General features: G+C 42.5%; 1 protein-coding gene across 2 annotated transcripts in view; it reads left to right on the top strand.

Moving 5' to 3' along the window:
- The window catches only part of GAREM1 (GRB2 associated regulator of MAPK1 subtype 1), a 111677-nt gene that overhangs the window by 49879 nt on the left and 40868 nt on the right, over window positions 1–20930 (top strand). For both annotated transcript variants that reach the window (XM_073679213.1, XM_073679212.1), the window contains exon 3: window positions 16300–16430. In XM_073679213.1, the coding sequence (XP_073535314.1) occupies window positions 16300–16430 (131 nt within the window). The remainder of the gene's footprint in view (window positions 1–16299; window positions 16431–20930) is intronic.

Genomic DNA, 20930 nt, shown 5'->3' with positions numbered 1-20930 from the left:
TTCAATGCAGTTTGTGGGGAATATTTTTTCATAAGAATTTGGGAAAGTTATGAAATGTCCTATAAATGTCTGTCCTATTCCTGATCTAAGGGTCTAGACTTTTAGCTGAGATGAATCTTTGCTACAGTAAATTTATCACTTAAACATGAGCCATGTATGAGGGAGTCGGTGTCATGGAAATTGAGGAGTCGGAGGTTTGGCTTACCGACTACACAGCCCTGGTAAGAACCAACAAAGGTGCCCACATTATCTCCTAGGTTTTCCAGCCTTGCTCTACTACAACATAAACTATATAGACAAAAGCATAAAGAACCATGCCTTAATCATTGAATTCAGGTTTTTCATTCAATCCCACTGCCACAGATGTACAGTGGCATGTAAAAGTTTGGGTACCCCTGGTCAAAATTACTGTTAGGTTAAGTGCACATGTTACGTTTTTGATGCATTTTCGCGGCGGTTTTTCCACACGGAAACACATCAAAAAACGTTTGGTAATTGGTCTTCCAGCTAATGCAATGGCAATCCTGATGTGCTGTGTACATGATGCAGAAATTTCCGCTCAGGATTGCCATTGCGTTTAAAAATGCAGTCTATGTAGCGTTTCTGCAGTGTTTTCCCGCCCATTGACTTTAATTGAACCGCAGCAAATCCGCAGGTATAATATTTATACCTGCAGATTTGCTGCAGTTCAATTAAAGTCAAAGGGCTGGAAAACACTGCAGAAACGCACAAAGAAGTGGTACCCGGGTCGGCTGGGGAGGACTACTACTCCAATCATCCGACTGCCGGTCCTGCTGATAACAGCGAGAGCGGCGCGGCTGAGGGACTAGCGACTCCGCAAGAGAATTTGACATGCTGCGGTTCTGAAAGATGCACTGCATGTCAGTGTCCACGGGTAATCCACAGCCTCAGATGCACATCCCATCGGATCTCATCCACTATGCTGTAACATCTGGATGCTGCGGGTTTGACGCTGTATAAACACGCAGCATCAAACCTGCAGCGGCTCCTGATAGTGGGCACGTACTCAAACTCACACGCAGCATGTCAATTTCTGTAGCGTATATGCTAGTCTCCGCTGCAGATTTTGACCGATTGAAGTGTCATTATATGCGGTGGATTCACATGTACCGAAAGTGTGGCATTAGAACACCACGTTTTGGACGCAGCAAAAATACGCTGCATCCAAAGCGCTGCTGAAAATTTTGAAATATTTTTAAAAAAAATTCTGTAATATTAATATGAAAATTTACAGTAAAGGAAAGCACTTAGCGCATAGATTGGCCAATATATGTGTGCCCAACAACCAGCGTCAAGGCATCTTTCATTGTTGGGTCCCTGTCCTTCTGTCACCCCTCTTGGCTGAAATGCAAGCCTACAATTTATGTCAGGACTCAACCAGCTAACTACTTAAAATCACCTGAGGCTGATGGGAGAGGGAGTGCCAATCTATGCGCTAAGTGCTTTCCTTTACTGTAATTTTTCATATTAATATTACAGAAAAAAATTGAAATATTTCATGTGCACATTTTGTAGCGCTTTCTTATTTTTCTATTGCTGTAATGCAGTTTCAATGTCTCAACAATTTAGGAGGCAACTTTCATAACTTTGAAACTTTTTTATAGTTTGAATTTTTTAGTTGGCTCCTGTTCACATTAGTAAAGATGTGCTGGCCATTTTCACTATGTTTCTCTATCTATCTATCTATCTATCTATCTATCTATCTATCTATCTATCTATCTATCTATCTATCTCTTTAGGCCTTTTAGAGATCATTTAATCTTTATGAAATTTCTTCCCTCCTAAATATTCCACCATCAACTAACTGTGAGTGATATTGAAAACTGGAGGCCTTTAGGAATCATCGCAATTCAGCCACAAAGTGAGCAGACCACATAGTTACAGAGCGGATCTCCGACCACTAGAGTGCATAAAAGTCGCCAAAGCTATACATTACCATCAGTACAAAAGCTGTGCTGGGAGCTTCATGGTATGGGCCTCCATGGCAAAGCAATGTCCACAGAGGCATGGTTGGGTGAGTTTGGTGTTGAAGAACTCAACTGGCCCACACAATGCAACGTCCTCAAATTAAACACCTTTGAAGTGAACTAGAATAGTGATTGTGGGTCAGTCTGACCTCACAAATGATCTTCTGGACCATTTGATGAAGCAAAAACTCCCACTGACACCACCAAAAATCTTGTAGAAGCCTTTCCAGAAGAGTGGAAGCGGTTACAGCTGCAATGAGTGACCTTTTTGTAGATACAACTTTTTCCTATGCATTGGGAAGTTATTCTAAGATGTAATGTTTAGATGTCCAAATACTTTTGTCCATATAGTATAAATTAGGAGTGGTGCATAACTACAGAGATTTACAGAGGGCTTTATGAAAAGTGTAGAAGAATTTTAATCTACATTTACAATGGACAATCACGGCTGTTAAATGACAGACAGTTGGCTACATGCAAGATGATCATTTACTAACTTATTTAGACATGCCAACCGCACTTCCATGCACACAGAACGATCATTAATGTGATTGTTCTGTGCACATACAATATCATTGTTGTCGTACGGCAGCACATGTCAACCGACAATCGGTGTCTGTTGTTCAGTGGTCGTTTGCTGGAAGAGAAGAGAATTAGTGTAAACAGATCTCACCTTCTTGCCTAGAAGTGTCCAGTCCACCACTTGGGACCAAACGCCATCTCCTCCTGCAGAGTGATACATGTGCTGCTTTTGGGCAGTGCCTAGCACATTCTAGTTCATTAGAAAGTGTTTCTCTTTCAGGAAAAAACTATAATAAATCTTGTGCCTAAAATCTTAACGGTTCTGCATAACACAACTAATAATTCCATATACTCCGAGCATTCGTCTCCTTTTTTGGCAAACCAAAGAATCTGGTGGAGGAATGCAATGTAGCGTAAGCCTACACACATGAATGAAATATATGGGATTTAATCCCACACACTAGAACATGTACAGCTAAGAAGCTCTGAATGGAAAGCTTGCATTTAATGACCTAGAATTTTGGATTAGTAAATCAATGGTTTTCTTTATCGCATGGGTATACGCTTGTTAAATCAATGTGGATAATGGATTTATTTCTTTTTCTGCTTTTGTAACGTTCTGGAAAAAAAAAAATCCCTATGTCCTATACACATGCGATGTGTAATCCTGTGGTTTCATGCTGGCTTTGTACTTGAATGGAGCTTGATTTTCTATCTCTTTTTCATATCTTTTTATTATTACATATATAAATTTAAAGTTTAAAATATATCAGAAACAAAAGAAAATCAAACAAGAAACAGTATTTGTTACATCCCTTTTGTCTCATGGAGCCTAGATTGAAGTGCTATTATGCCCTTTGCTATTCTCCCGGTGCCTTGGACTGGCTCTGAATGGTTTCTGCAGCGCTGTATGGAGAATAGATTTACTCACCCCATCCTGAGGGCAAGCTTACAAACTAACTTCCTAAATAATTTTTTTGCTTACTGAAGCACACTTCAACATGATTAGTATTTTGGTATTATTTTACATTTATTTTATCTTTTTTTTTTCACTGAATCTTTATTGGCTATCTATCCTCCAGTAAGGTTGGGGCTGTATGGCGACTTGTCACTTGACAGCAAATCTTTCAACTTGTCGGTTTTACTATTTTATAGATTGCTGACTTATATAAAAAAAATGACAGGTTGCATACTAGTCACAGCTGCATGTGATTTGCATTAAAGTCTATTGCAAATGAGTTGCGTGCTGCATGCAACGGGTGATGGAAAATCCAACACATTTGTAAAACGCTTGCGACTTTGTTGCAGTCATAATAGGGCGTAGATCTCAATGCAACAATGTGATCTGTGTCATCCGACACAACTCTTGCCTAAAGTATACACTTAGTGGCCACATTGTTGGGTACATTCTTCAACACCGCTGACTTAGAATAGCAAATGAACTGAGACAGCCAGCCCCCTTCAGAGATGTCACCGACACATGGAGGGGGAGGAGGCTCTCTTGTGTTGGAACCACATGAGGGAGCCTGAATTTGGGTGAACAATGCATGATTCATTAGCAAATTTTATTCATTTACATTTGGACATGAATCAAAGAACTTTTCTTGAGCACAAGATGATCTGTGTCTTATTACAGTATATCCCGAAAAAAAGACTTTAATTGGATCATTTTGTCTTTTAATGTTCTTTTTACCTCTGTGACTTTCTCGAACATTTGCCAAAAACACATCTAAAGGCATTACGGTAATTCATTTTTCTGTTCCATTTAATTATTGTCTGGTTGTCGCTTGTATAAAGCCATTTAAGGTCAAAGTGTGCTAAAGGGTTTCCCTACACAATTATATGAACTAAACATACCAATGGGCCTGGCAACCCCATTTTCAGGATCGTCAGACTGATTGAAGGAGGGAAAGCTGGTTGTTGTGAATCTTGAGTTCACTGCAAATCCAAGATGCTCATTATTTGCTTCAAATTGAGAACCACATTAAAGGGGTAATCCAGGTTTGTATTTTTTATTACAGGCCTAAGAACTAACAGACAGGTAATTGCTAACTACCTGCTTGTTGCACCCGACGCCGATCTCTTTTGGCTTAGAATGGTCATGTCGACAGAGCATCGACTTCTCTTCCACTCTGCTCTGTTGACGGCCGGCTCCCCACTGCCTAACTACATGACATCAACAGAGCAGCCCGGAAGAAGAAGAGCTGCTCTGTTGATGTGGAGCAGCTGAATCGCTGGCAGAAGCGGTCGGTACCCGCTGTGAGCTGGCACCCGTGAATAACAGGCGGGTAAGTGCCTGTTACTTTTTAGGCTATGTGCCCATGATGCAGAAATGCTGCATATTTTTTCTGCTTCTCCCTGGCAGGAAAAATGCATGCGGATGTTACATGCTTTTTTCCCGCCAGGTAGAAGCGTTTGTCAAGCGTTTTTGCATGCATTTCTGCATGTGGGTTATCAAGCGCTTTTCCAAGCTATTTTAGCATCACTTGGAAAAGTGCTTGACAACTTGGTCTTGCCTGTTGCATGGATTTATATAGTGTGACCAAGAAATAGTTAAAAAAAAAAGAAAAAAAAAAAAAAAAAAGAATAAGAATGGTAAAAAATAAACATTATGCTTACGTTCCAATGGCCTGCTGTCTCCTTCTCTGCTCCGTCCGGTGTGTTGGGCGGCTAGCGGTTGTGTAAAAGGACCTGCCATGACGTCATTGAGTCATGTGACACAGGTCACGCGACTGCGACGTCAGCGGTCGCGTGACCTGTCACATGACTAAATGACATCATGTCAGGTCCTCACACCACCGCGAGCCGCCCAACACACCGGATGCATCGCTGAGGAGGCCGGGGGCCATCGGAAGGTAAGTATAATCTTTATTTTTTATTTTAAATTCTATTTTTTTACAGGTACCATGGTACCCGGGTCTGGAGGAGACATCCGCACATTGAATCGCTTCATATCCGCATGTGCACATATAGTGATGCGGATATCAAGCGTTTCAATGCAAGTCAATGGCGGCAATTGCGCTGCGTGTCCGCAAAATTAATGGACATGCTGCGTATTTTTCCGCAATGATAATCCGCAGCGGAAATTTCCGCAGCATGTGCCCAGCACATGCGGATTATCATTGGGGACCATGGGGCACGTATTACCAAGCGTTTTTTAAGCGTTTTCGCTGCGGAAATTCCGCCCCAAAAAACGCTTGAAAAACGCATAGTGGGCACACAGCCTCAGGCTATTAGTAAAAAAAAAAATAGTCCTGGAAAATAGTTCCTTTTAATATTGTATGGTTATATTGTGGTCCCTCAAGGGTAAACGTTAGCTGTGTACTGAAGTTGATGAGATTAGAGGGTGTAGTCTGAGCTGTGTTAGAGCAGTTTTTGGGGGATGTCTTTAATTTCAGAGTTTTATTTCGGAACGTGAGAAGATGATGTGATTAAGTGACACACAATCCTCCTTGACAGCACAACATTTCATTACGGATCAAGTCAATGTGACGTCTAGATGTCGGTTCCTGTATAATGTATGAATAATTATGAACAGATGGAAATAATTTGTCTTCAGGTTCTGCCTTTTCGGTTACAATAAATGTGCAGCTTTGGGTATTTTACGCTCCCTTCTGTGTTGTTGATGATGCCATTCCTTCTGTTCTGGAAAACTGTGCCAATGGTACAGTCTTTCCTTCTTTGGCATGAAATTCCCCTACCCTCCCACTGAACTTTACAGATGAACACCTGGTATTGAATAACATAAGCTGTAAAAGATCTCTTAAAGCAATTGTTGTGTTCCTTCTGTGTATAACCTATTGGCAGGTCTCAGAGGTGAGTGGGCGTAGAAGTGTAGGCGTTCACAAACGGATCAGTTGTCAGGAAAGAGTAAGAACTCTGGAGCGTTCTGTATGAGCACGAACGTATGTGTGTCTATATAAAGTTTTTAGAACTATGTAAAGTTTTTGTATAATAAAAAGGTCAGCTTGCCCAGATATGAAGCGTCAATGCAGGGAAACTTGCTGTGCTGAAAGAAAATAAATTCTTCAATAAAATCACTCTTTATTACAAAAATTTATCAAAGTCATAATTCCAAAGCGGACTATGGCTAACAAACGCGTTTCAGGTATGTATCATTGCATATGAATAAAGCCATCTTTCTGAAACGCGTTTGCTAGACATAGTCAACTTTGGAAATGCGACTTTTTAAATACATTTTTGTACTAAAGTGTTTTTATTAATGATTCTATTGCTGCAATTCCCTTCCTTTTTAGACTATATAAAGTTTTTACTCACAGCTCTGCTTATATAGGTTATTTTATATGTTATCATATGGAATGTCTGAGATTCTAATTTTATTCATGTCTATACAGGGTTTATGCAGCTATAGCTATACATTATAAACTGGAATGTTGGTCAGTAGTTGTAGAACTATTTGTGGTTGTGATTGTCTGGTCTGATAAGTGACAGTGTTGGGTATTAGGACCTTCAGAACAAGAGCATTTCTGTTCGGACCGGAGCTACATGATGGTTATGATCACTTGCACAGATGTTGGATTGTTTGGTAATGTGCAGTCTTCAGTAACTCTGCAGTGTTAACTTGAGTGCGCTGACAGTCATACCCCAGCCAAGATCACCGGCCAGGTCAGATCTACAATGTAGGAAATGTCTGGCTAGCTATAATTTGCTATATTACTTAAGGATTTGAAATCCTGGCCAGCCAGTTCTCCGAGCCAATAATATGTCATCTCCTGAGCACAAATCTCCCACGCATGGAGAGAAATGGAACAGAGAAGCAGTTTATTAGGAGACACCTACATAGTGGGCGGACGCCGGGTCCCACTAGTGTAAACCTTGTCACTGTAGTGGCCTTCATGCTGGTTTTGGTTTTTAATAAAAACATTCTCCATGCTAATACTCGGGCTCCTGGATTAGCAGACAGTGTACTGTACCCCTGTACATGGCATTTCAACATTGATGAAAGATGGGCACACAATATATGATCAAACTGGTGGTGGTCCCTCTATATTTATGTGATCTAGTAATGAATGGTCAACACAAAGCGACAGGTCATGGCATATACTTCTGCTTGCCAGGAGAGCCATGGTTATTTTTTCCATTTTGTGGTTGCACTGGAGGTCCTGGCATAGAGTATAAATGAGGTTTCAGAGTTTCCTGGCGCTTGAAATAAAGTACACATTATAAACATGACTTGCTTGTGTATGGAATATTTTTCAGATCCTTAGAATGTCTTCTACTAACTACTTTATTTTTTTTTTTTGCAAACTTTGAATGATTTATTTACGATGGTTTGGTGTTCTACCTGTCAGTTATCTGTTCAGCGTTTTTTTTTTTTTTTTACTTCATTGCGCTTGTCCAAAAACTATCAAATTCAGCATGGTCTAAATAGTGTATTGTGGTTCATTAATATATTTAATACTTTTTTTGAAGCCAGAATTGAAGTCAATAAATTTCTATCGACTCCAGCATTGTTACCATAAGTACAGGCAGGAAAAATGTAGTATTATAAGTAGTTGATATAACAGACTCCAAAGAGGAGGTGGTAATGAAATGGCACATCGGCTGTGAGTGCACAACTAAAGATGCCATATACTGTGCTGCTCACCATTATTGGTAACCCTTCATTTTTTTTCATAGACTGTACAAAATCTTCAAAAATAAATGGAAATGTAGTAAAGGTATATCCTCAGGATTTTTTAATTAGTGGTCCAAAGTAATACAACAATAAAACATTGTTTCTCAACTTCCATGTTGCAATTTCAAAGAAGCAGAATAAACAGCATGTGTGGCAATAAAGGCACCACTAATTAAAACTTAGTTGCACACCCTTTTGGCATTGATGACCGCCTCTAAGGCTGGGTGCCCACGTAGCGTTTTTCAAGCGTTTATGCTGCGGAATTTCCGCAGCGGAAACGCTTGTGAAACGCTAGGTAATCCGCACCCCATGGTCCCCAAGGGGATTCCGCATGTTCCATGCAGATGCTGCAGATTTTTCCGCAGCGTTTATGCTGCGTACAAAAATCCGCAGCATGTCATTTAATTTTGCAGAAGCGCAGCGGAACTCCCGCCATTGACTTGCATTGAGACGCCTAGAAACCGCGACTGTACATTTGTACAAGCGGCTTCTATGCGTCTCTATGTGCGGATGGTACCCAGTTCTGGAGGAGAGGAGACTCTCATCCAGACCTGGGTACCATTGTACCTGTAAAAAAAGAATAAAATAACAAATAAAGTTTATACTCACCTGTCCGGCGGCTTTTCTCTGAATGCCGGCATCGCTTGAGGACCTGCGGTGACGTCACAGTCATGTGACCGCAGGCCCTTCACCGCTCTGTCTCGCGATATGCCGGCAGCCGGGAACCAGCCAGGAAGCAGCGCTGCAGCCACGCCGGGCATCGGGGGTGAGTATAGCTTTATTTGTTTTCATTTTTACGGTTCACACTGTATAAATCCATGCTGTTTGCATGGATTTATATAGTGTGACCTAGTGGTCAAGCACTTTCCAAGTGATGCTATCGCCTGGAAAGCGCTTGTCAATCTGCATGTGGAAACGCATGTGAATCCGCATGTGGATCTGCATGTATTCTGCAGGAAAAACGCATGCACAATCTGCATGCGTTTTTTCTGCCAGGGAGATGCAGAAATTTTCTGCTTCATTTCTGCATCGTGGGCACATAGCCTAAACGTTTTTTTGTAGCCATCTATAAGCTTCTTGCATTTCTCAGCTGGAATTTTCTCTCACTCTTCCTTTGGAGTTTCTTCAAGCTCTTGAATGTTTGCAGGGTTCTTTTTCCCAATGGCAGATTTCAGCTCACCCCAAAGATTTTCAATGGGATTGAGGTCAGGACTCATTGCTGGACAATTTAAAACCGTTCATGTATTCTTTTTCAACAATTCCTGTGTACTTTTGGATGTGTGATTTGGGTCATTGTCTTGCTGGAGGACCCATGATCTTCAACTCAAACCAAGTTTTCTTACACTGGGTAGGACATTTCGCTCTACAATCTCTTGATCATTCTCTGATTTCATGATTCCTGTAACACGGTCAAGGCCTCCAGTACCAGACGCAGCAAAACAACCCCACTCCTTATCACTACTAGTAGCATTAGGCAGTAGATACACCCATTCAGGTTACACAGGTAGTTCAGCTCCTCCAGGAATTTTACATCCATATATGCCATCACAAGGTTTCCTGTGGCTCGTAGCATAGTCTCAAGAGCAAGTGCTAGATAACATTACATGGGCTGTTATATGAGAAGAGCCAGACAAGGTTGTAGGAGAGCGTAAACTTTGCAGCATTGTCTGTCACTGCTCCTTTGTGCAAGGAGGTATACTACCAGAGCCCTAAAAATGTCCTCCAGTTGGCTGCTGGTATGCAGTACATGTTTGACCAACCTGTCAGAAACAGACTCCACGATGGCTTGACATCCTGTAATGGGACTTTTTCTCACAGTCCCACACCATGCAGCTTGATTGGCATTTGCCATAGAGCACCAGAATTGGCAGGTCTGCCACTCTTGCCTGTTCTCAACAGATGAGAGCAGGTTCACACACATGCATGTCAAAGGTATGAAAGTATCTGGAGATGTCGTAGTGAACATTATGCTACTTGCAAAATCTTCCAGCATGACTGGTTTGGTGGTGGGCCAGTGATGGTCCAGGTAGGCATTTTCTTGGAGTCTTGCACAAACCTCAATGATGGCCAACAGTACCATGACTGCTGTTAGGTACCGGGATGAAATCCATAGACTCTATAGAGCCATTGTTAGACCATAAGCTGGTGCGATAGGTCCTGGATTCCTCATGATGCAGGACAGTGCCCGTCCTCATGTGGCCTGAGTGTGTAGGTACTTCCTGGATGATCATCACATTGCGGCCATTAACTGGCCCTCATGTTCCAAAGACCTGAATCCATTTGCAAACCTCTGGGACATTATGTATCAAGTCATCTGTCACCACAAAATAGCACCACAGACTGTCATTAATCACACTGATGACCTCATCCAGGTCTGGGAGGAGAGCCCCTATGATACCATCCTCCTTCTCAGGAGCATGCCCAAACGTGGTTAGGTGTGCATATAGGCACGTAGGGGTCATACACACTACTGACTCACATTATGAGTTGCAGTAATGAAATTCATACAAATTGGATTTCAATTTTATACTTTGATTTTTGGAGTGATTTTGAATCCAGACCTGAGTTGTTGATGATCTTGGTTTCTAATGATCGTTGATTCATAATTTTTCTTCTCTATAAATTACACAATTTATAACCGTAAAGATTTTCGACTTCAGACCTTCATTCAGTGAGATCTGTGTGAGATTTAAAGGACTTGTATTACAAAGTACTTTTTAATATATTTTGGAATAATAGGTTCCACAATTAGATTTGTTAAGAAAAAATAGTTCCTATGCTAAGATTATTATAAATGTCCTATTTGCTGGATCTGACCATGCAGAGCTGCTTCAGTTCATGAATGGCATGTACCACAGCTCCTGAACAGGGGTGGAAGCGGAAGTCATGTATGATAAGTGAGTATGCAGATGACACAAAAGGAGCTTGCAGATAGTGCCTTCTAAGGTAACACATTTCCTTGTTTGTTTTATCACAGGAGCAATTGTTTCTGCCACATCTTCAGCCCTCTAATCTCATCATAAATCAAGTCCGTGATATAAGAGCTGAACGTCCACTGGAGTTCATACGTCAGTGACTTGGTTTATGATGAGCTCATAGGACTGTAACATGATAGAAATACTCACTCTTGTGATAAAAATTGATACCTCAGAAAGCATCAGCTTAGAGTCCCTGCTGCTTTGTCTGTATACTTGCTTATCATAAGTGACTTCTGCTTCCACCCTCTCGCCAGGACCTATGGTATGTGTTGACCATTAACGGGAGCAGCTTTGCATGGTCGGACACAACAAATAAGACCTTATATATCAGGGACACATTTATAAGATTTTTGCAGCACAGGAACATTTTTTAACACATCCAAGTGAGGAACTTATTATTATTCCAATTTCTATTAAAGGGGTTTTCCCACGAAAAAAAGTTCATTTTCAAAATTGTCTGTGTCTGACCGTGTACGGGACATACCACAGCTCCTGGGCAGGGGAGGAAGCAAAAGACAATATAGACATTACAGCAGGGGATCGCAGAGGATTCATTTTCTGAGGTAAAACATTTCACTGCCTGTTTTTAAACAATACTTTACCTGAGAAAATGAATCCTCTGTGATCACCTGCTGTAATGTCTGTGTTGTCTTTTGCTTCCTCCCCTGCCCAGGAGATGTGGTATGTTCCGTACACGGTCAGACACAGACAATTTTGAAAATGAACTTTTGTTCGTGGGAAAACCCCTTTAAGTAAAATGTACCGTACTTTGTGGGACAGCCCCTTCAAGTGTTCACTTAAAGCAAAACCTCCACTTTCAACAGAAAAATATTTTTCAGTATAATTGTTTTTCTTAATCATTCTAAGGTCACGTTCACACATTGAGTATTTTACATCAGTAAGCCAAAATCAGGAGTGGGACAATCAGAGGAAAAGTATAATAGAAACACGTCACCACTTCTGTATTCATCACCCACTCCTGGTTTTGGTTTACAAATCCTGACCAAATACTCAACATGTGAATGTGGCCTAATTGAGGTTTTTGCTGTTTAGCCGCAGTGCAGATTGGCTGTGGTGTGTGCAGGATGCACTACACTAGGCAAAGCCCTTCATGCTTGCTAGGCGCTCAGTTTGCTCAGAGTTTGCGCGAAAAAAAAAGTTTCTCCACCGTGTCCATTATTTCAGTTCTTGAACATCTGGCTGCCCTTGAATGTCATCCAAGTGCATTCTGGTGTTTTCGATGGACCCATAGACTTGCATTGCCAATTTTAATCTGACCCTCAAATCAAAATCGGACATGTCACTGATTTTTTTTTTTTCCTCGGACCAACATGTGTTCAGCCCCATAGGATAATATAGGTACGAGTGCGTTCTGTGACCACCACGGATAGCACTCGTCCAATATAATCGGTCGTGTGCACAAGACCTAAGAGTGAGAAGCCCGGATCCTGCTTGGCTTAGTGCAGCCAGAACCACAGACCTTGAATAGTCTGGGCTGCAGGTAAACAGCAACAACCTCTATTAGAATAATTCAGAAAAATAATTATACTGCAGAGTCTTGTACTATATTAATTTTACTCTGGAAAGTGGAGGTACACTTAACATTTTTAAGCAGGGTACATTAAATTCAAGTAAGCTGATACTAGCTGAGCCACACTGGCCTATTCACTGTGTAGTCACGGCTGTTCCTGGGCAGCTCAGCTCTTATTCATTACACTAGAGATGGAGTTGACGTACCAGAGTATGACCACCACACTGTGGATTGGGCTGTGTAGGAGTTGAAAGCAGCTGATCGGTGGGGGTGTCAGACTGATAACATAAGGCTCGGGTCACTCGAGTGTATATTCTCTCATCCAAGAGAATTGGCCAATTATGCTGATCACACTCTGAGCAGAATGTGACCATAGATAGTGTGATCCGACTCTCTTCGATGAGAAGATGGAGAGAAAAATTTCTCCACCTTCTCCATTCTGTCAGTCCCTGGAAATCGGACTGCACTTAGATGTCAACCGAGTATAGTCCGATTGTTCCGAAGGACTCATTGACTAGCATAGCCGAGTGCGATCTGAATATCAGATCATACTCTGACCTGCTGCTGTTTTTTTTTTTCCCCAGACCGGCACTGTCCAAGGAAAAAATTTGACGTGTGCATGGCCCCATAGAATTACATTGGCGCGAGTGCAATCCGATGTTTTGTCAGATCACGATAATACGGTTGCGGGCACTTAGGATGGATCATCAGTATAGTAAACCTAGAAAGCTCCTTAAACTTTTTTCCATTGATGAATATAAATGTGCTCCTTGTTCTCTTAGGGCTTGTTCACATCCGGATTTCTGAAATCTGGTACACATTCTGCTTGTTGTAAAAACACACAAAAAAACCCACATGGCAAAAGACATGTATTGCCAACACTGTTTTTTGCTGCAGAAAAATGTGCTTCAAATGCACACACCCTTTTGGGCGCATAGCCTTTTGGGCACGGCTTCCAGACAGGCCCCTCTCCTATGTCCAGGGTGTTTTGTAGGACATCCACCTTTTTAACATGTTGGTAATAAGTAACTTAGAGCCAGGGGCTTCCACTGGGAATGAGATTTCTTAGGAAATATACATAACAGCCATATCTGTCCAGCTGCCGTCTAACAATATGGCTTCTTCCCACGCTGACACTTCAGAACAGATGCAGGCCGCCCGCAGCAAATCTGTACAGTGACCAATATGTCAAGCACTTGACATGATCTTGTTTGGCCAGTATTTGCAGGTGATGCCAGCGCTTAGAAGGTTATAGGGGGTATTCAGTCCGAATTTATTGATGATCCATCACTAGGAATGAAAATAAAGGCCATCTACACCCTGGTATCACCATATTATACATTCTAGGGAAGAACATCTCTGGTAAATAACAGCAGAATAAAAGCTGTAAAGTCCATCTACAGAAATAAAGAACTGCGGTACCTTTAATTCTTTATCTGTTGCCACAGTGGACAAGTACCAGACAGTAGGATGATGGACACAACATGACTTTTACATCTGTTATTCCATTGATGTCTGTATTTGTTCCTATATATGGAGTTATATAGCTCATTATTTACATTATTTCTGATTATATTTATTGTCATTTTATAATAATTATTTCCACGTTCAGGCTTGGCAATACGGAGGTCAGAGGAAACCTGTCCTGGGGTTTGTCCCATGTGAAATTTCCTGTTGTGGGCAATAAACGTGAAATGAAGTGGCAGAACGGAGATCTGGCAGTGCGCTCGGTGCTCTTGATGGCTTAGCTGGATATTTCTCGGCTTTCACTGTCGGGATGTGAAGGAAGCGAGCGTAGTGAGATATTGGCAGTGCCCCTGGACTGCTCCGCGCCTACAAATAAAATGCCTCCTCCCACGGGAATTGTTTTGAACTCATTTTACTTCCAAATAGCAACAATTCTCCACACTGTGCTACACTAATTATTGCAACACATTCCGGATGTAGAGGAAATCTCATTTTGGGCCCAAGGACAAGTTTTCTTAACTCCTGATCTTGTTCTGCTGTCATAATAAGATTGTGCAATCAACTTGTATTACCTTTTTCTTCTATTTAGTAAACTGTTTTTTTTTTGTTTTTTTTTTATGGTGTTATTGAAAAAAGATCCTATAGATAGGTTTTATGCAATTGCATGCTTAAAAAATGAATCCATTTCCAGTGGGTGAGATCCAGCCTTAAAGCTAACTTTACCCTTAAGGCTAGGTTCACACCAGTATTAAGAATTCTATTTTTCTTTTCCACTATAGAAAGAGAAAAAAATTGAATTCAAGAAGGAAATTGATCTGTCACATTGACAGGCCTTTTCATTATAACCAACCATTCTCCTCAACATTTGCCATGGAGGGTGATTCAGGACTCCACCACATACATTAGCCGGAGTGCTGATTCTTCTAAAATCAGTAGTCTTGGCCAATATCGATTTAGTGTGTAGGACCGTGTTTAATGTCCAGAGCACAAAGTTTTAAGCCCCTAAGACTCCCATACACATTAGCCAAATGTTGGCTAAACCAGCTGATATCAATGGGTTTGGATATCTGTCTGTGTTTGGGGGCCCCTGATGATTTATTATCTGAGGAGTTAAGGATCCAGCATGTCCTATTTCTGATTGCTGATTTTTTTTTTGTTGACCCAGTGATAAGACATGTCTGGCGGCGGCTCTCACAGAGAATACAGGAGCGTGTGGCAGAGCCAGTGTTCTTGTGTATGGAAGAGCCGGCCAAGTGATCAGTCGCAGCATTGTTCATCTGACAGCCATCTAATTTGTATGACATGCTTAAGATACAAGTTGGCTTAGCTTCCAATTTCCTGAGCATCTAATGTGCATGCGGAACTTCCGACTCTTCCCTGATAGATGGATAGATGATGGTGGGGCAGATAGGGCCTGCAATTTGAATTTAAAGGGGTTTTCCCACGAACAAAAGTTGATTTTAATCAATAGATCTTTGAATAATAATGACTTCCACAATTGGATGTGTTTAAAAAAAATGGCCCTGTGCTGAGATAAACTTATAAATGTTCCCCTGATTGTCCGGTTTCTCCTGATGTTCACATAATGGAGACCTGACCATCAACTAGAGAGGTGCAGGGAGGCTCTTCATAGTGCTTTCGCCTTAAAACGCTGGATCGTTTCAGAGAACAATATATCTGGCTGCAATCATGCCGCCAAGCTCTTGATTCATGCTGCCTTTGATTTGGGTTCCCTTTAATAGAAAACATGGCATGCTGAGAATTTGAGCAGACGAGTGGTGCAGTGGGCTGTGCTTTGGATTACCATGTTTTCAGCATTAAGCTGTAAATACGTATATATCTGGGGCAGGTTTTTTCTAGATGCTGCCATTCAGAAAATTGCATCACGTAGCCATCTGTTTAATGTGCTGTAGATCCGTCTGAGGTCACTAATCTTTTATTTCCTATATGCAGCTATTAGGATTGTGAAGGGTTTATGTGATAACAGTGCTGTTATGTATACACGCTATTATTTTATGTTCTTTGTGATGTTATGATGAGAAATGTTCCATTTCACAATGCTGTGCCGTCAGTTCAGCCGTCGTTTTGCACAACGCAGTGGAACTCGTGGAGCATTCTCACCATAACGGATGTCCTACACAAATCTCTTACCACACTTGTATTTATCGTTTTCAGGACAGTTTAAATTGCTGGAGCAAGACCGGGATATTAAGGAGCCAGTTCAGTATTTTAACAGTGTGGAGGAGGTGGCTAAAGCTTTTCCTGAGCGGGTCTACGTCATGGAGGAAATAACGTTCAACGTCAAGGTAGCCAGGACAAATATTTATCACTGCTGTAATGAAGTGGAGACGATGCTTTATGTCTTGTAATAGGATCTTGTTCTGTACTTGCTTTGCTTTGTAAGATCTTTGATGTGACTCACTGGATGACGGAAAAGAGGTTTTTTTTTTTCTTGAATGGGAAAAAGAAAACTTCATCCGATAATAGCATCCTGAAAATCAGCCATTCTCCATAACCTAGAGCAGGGGTGGGCAATTAGATTTCCCAATGAACATGAGAGAGTGTGACTATGGAGGGCCAAACTCAGGCCCAATTTACAGGGTTTGTTCACTTTCAATTAAGCTGCTACCCAGTTGCAGTTTATTATAAAGCTACCAACCTTGCTGTACTCCCTTTCCCCGGATCCACGGACAAGTTATCATCGCTGCTCTTGGTTCCTGGCATTGGCCGGCAGTGCGGCAGCCAATCTGTGAAGTCTGCGTTATTTCTACACTGGCTGAGATCACTGATTGGCTGCCACACTAAAAACCCATACCAGAGATGTCTGTGTGTTTCAACCGTGCGCCGCATCAGGAGCACACATTCCAACGCCTGGGAATCAGTGTACAGTTAGCGCTGTTCCCAAGTGTCGGGTGCTGAACGCTGCCCTCATCATTGTCCCTGCTCCCGCAGTGTCCATGTGTTAAAATAAGGATAAAATAATAAAATCCTTATACTCACCTGACCAGAGATGTCCCCCGCTATAATCCATGTGATCGTACATGCAGAGGAGCCGGGGAGAATGATCCGCTCCAGCGAGCGGAGCCCTTCACTGAGCGGAGCTCACTGAGTGACAGGACACCGCTCCGGGGCCCGCTCCTCGGCGTAAGAGGATTACAGCGGGGGACATTTCCGGATAGGGCAGCATTCAGCACCCGGCGCTTGGAAACAGCGCTAACTGAACACCGATTGCCAGGCGCTGGTATGTGTCACACTGACGACACATGACGATGTCATCCGTGTGTGTTCAGCATGAGACATTTTGCGGACCGTGCAGCTTGTGGAGCACATGGACACACGGTCCATGGAAACACACTGACATGTGCGCAGACCTATAGATTTGAATGGGTCTGCGTGCGTCAGTGTCTCCAGTACTTGTGGAAAATGTCACCACTCGTACAAGAGATACTGACGTGTGAAAGCCCTCAAAGTGACTTCAGCGCTGAAGCCATTACCAGACTTCAGGAGCAGTGGTCGGAGATTTGCCGGTGAGTCCAGAGAAGATGAGTATAGTGCGATTTGTTTTATAATAAACTGCCGCCAAGGTAGGAATTTAATTAAAACAGAACAACCACTTTAATTCTGCTCATTATTATTATATATTTTATCACTTAATATTGAGCAGAATTAAGTAAGTTGACTCACTGCTAATACAAGTTACAATAGGGCTGATTATCTGCTAATGGCACGAATACAGCTTATAATCAAAACCATATAATTTATTGCTGTTTATAAATCATATGCTCCTGCTATTTAGCCCTTTTGCCATGATCAACAGCTTCCCCCACACAGTATGATCAACCCCACAGCTTCCGATACATAGTATGATGGTCCCCCCGCTGTCTTCCCACCCCGACACCCAGTATGGTGGCCCCACAGTTTCCACCAAGTACTGCCTTACAGTAAAAAAATACAAATACTCACCCAGCCCTGTTTCCCAGGCTGGTCAGTGCCGTGTGTATACTGAGGCTCTGCACAGCAGGAGCGATCTAGTGACGTCAATGTATCTTCTGTGCTGAGATGAAGTCTCACATGCTGAACGGTGTCCCTCATCCACCATTATATTTGCCTTGTTACCTGCATCTTGAGGATGTGGATACTAGTGAAATTGAGATGCTGGGGAGGAGTGGGAGGGCTGCTGTGTGATGCGGTACGCCGCTGCTTTTAGGCTCTTTGGCTGGATAGCCAAAGGGCCAGATGAAGCCTTTGGGCAACACTTTGCCCAGGACAGACCTAGAGCCAGTGGCTTAACTAGATGGACCTCTGTGCAAGATTTGGACCGGGGCTCCCCCATCCTTGTATGTATGTCCCCCATCCTGGTATACATGTCCCTCATCCTGGTATATAATATATATATATGTAATATGTATGTAAGCCCTCCATCCTGGTATATATGTCCCTTATCCTGGGCCCCATCATGGTATATATGTCCCTTTTCCTGGGCCCCATCCTGGTATATATATCCCCCATCCTGGTATATATGTCCCTTTTCCTGGTATGTGTCTCTGGGTCTGCCGCTATTCTTTAATGCATAGGAAAAAATAAACAATTATGCACCCCATCTCTCTGCTCCCTCGCCATGTGGCGTCCTCTTCTGAAGCCGGCAACTGATTTCCGCATGCAAGCGACCGGAGCACATGACATTACTTCCATGCGGACCCAGACACAAGCATGCCGATGTCAGTTGCTGGCCTCTGATTGGCCTGCAGCGTGCATTGCTGAGACCCCAGCGTGCTTTTCGCATGATTTAATTTTAGCTGTTTCAACCCTCCCCTTGAAAAAGCTAAGCTCTCGCGAAACGCGCGTCGGGGGTCTCATGGGGACTCTCTCACCCGGTTTTCTTCACCTACTTCTGCATACACCTGGGTAAGAATGCTTAGCAGATATTACCACAAACGGCCACTTGGTGTTAGCATTATGTAGGTATACTCAGCGTTAGTTTGAGCTTCTTTTGCCTGGTGTATGTTTGCAACAGCATACTTGATAGTGCTGTCCTTCCTTATATAACCTGATTAGGGGGTTTGCATGGTATTTACTGTTCTGTGGCAAATTTGTATGGATGATTCCATCTGTACAGGGTAGTTATTTCCTTTCATAAGTCCAGTTTTTAATATTGTTTATATATGTGTGTTTTTTCAGTGTATTTAATAAAAAATATGAATGCTTCTTCTACACTCCTTTCTCCTTTTTCCGTATCATAGGTTACTTATTCACTTTCGGAGAATTTGTATAAGTATCGGTATAAACTCTAAATATTTCATGGCTGTTGTCATCTATACATGTTCCCTATAGCATAATAGTGCCATTATTCCATTAATACCATACCACAACCACATTAAATCTTCATGCTGCATAGCTGATATTGGTAGGGTTTTTTTTTTTCATCTATTTTTCAATTGCTTATGGAGTGGGTTGGTCTCCCTTGTAAGGTGGCTAATGGTCGCGTAGTCGATGGGCGGTATGTGTCACAGAGATGGCTGGTCTCTGTGATGTAACGCAGAGTGTTTTCTCTAGTGCACATAAGCACTAAGAGGATAGTTGGTTGCACTTGGGGCCGGGTTAAGGGTAACTGTGAAGAGTTGGGCGGGTCTAGCTACCCACATACTTCACCAGCCTATTTATTGGAGGCTGTTGTTTGGTACATGGTCTGTGTCTGGAGGGAGAAAGGCCTCCTGCATGTGGTTGTCTCCAGACTCTGCCATGTTCTGGATGCCTACCAGCCTGTGTGACCACAGCGCTGGCTAACCAGAGACGTACCTAAAAGGACTGTTTTCTTTGTTTTTGCCTGCGCCTAAGGCTGTTTTGTTTGCATTTTGCTTTTGACCGGTTTATGAAGAAAATAAACCATTCTGGACAAATGAATGCCAAAGGAACATGCCTCCTGTTTGCCTCCCACCTCACCTAAGTGAGTACAATTCCTACTCCTTGCAGATGTTGTCCTTGGTGGGATTTGAACCCAGGACCCTAGTGCTGCAAGGCTGCAGTGCTAACCACTGAGCCACCATGCTGCCCTATAAACTTAAAGCCCTATCTGATACCTGAGGCCCGACGAGAGTTGATCTCCAAAGAGGTGGCTCGTATGCTGAAACTCTGTGTCATTGAAGAATCCAAGAGCGGTTGGTCAAGCCCGATCGTCTTGGTCCCAAAGCCTGATGGTGAGTGGAGATTCTGTAACAACTATCAGAAGTTGAATGAAGTCTCCAAATTCGACGCATATCCCATACCACGTGTCGATGAGCTGATCGAGATGCTTGGGCCAGCAAGTGACAGAAACCACCTTGGATTTCACAAAGGAATATTGGCAGAGCCCCATGGCACAGGGAGCCAAAGAGAAGACTGCATTTTCTACGCCAGATGGATGTTTCCAGTATGTCCGGATGCGGTTTGGACTGCAGGGGGCCCCTTCAACCTCTCAGAGAGCCATGGATCGCATCCTTGCTTCCCATAAGAAATACGTTGCAGCATACCTGGACGATATTGTTATCTTCATCCCTGACTGGAAGAGTCATCTCGAAAAGGTCCGGGCGGTGTGTGATGCTCTGAGGAAGGTGGAGTTTTCAATAAACTTGAAGAAATGTGCCTTGGGGAAAGAAAAAGCTAAGTACCTCGGATATGTAGTGGCTAGAAGCGAGATCAGACCCAAAATTACTAAAGTGGAAGCAATCCAAACTTGGCCGAGACCACTGTCAAAAAAGCAAGTTAGAGCCGCCTTGGGAATCGTGGGATACTACAGAAGGTTCATCCCAAACTTTGCCATGATAGTCGCA

This window comes from Phyllobates terribilis, unplaced genomic scaffold (genome assembly GCF_046119375.1).
Source record: "Phyllobates terribilis strain yellow unplaced genomic scaffold, ASM4611937v1 Scaffold_4__5_contigs__length_816908805, whole genome shotgun sequence".
Taxonomy (NCBI): domain Eukaryota; kingdom Metazoa; phylum Chordata; class Amphibia; order Anura; family Dendrobatidae; genus Phyllobates; species Phyllobates terribilis.
This window is presented reverse-complemented; position numbering and strand designations above follow the sequence as displayed.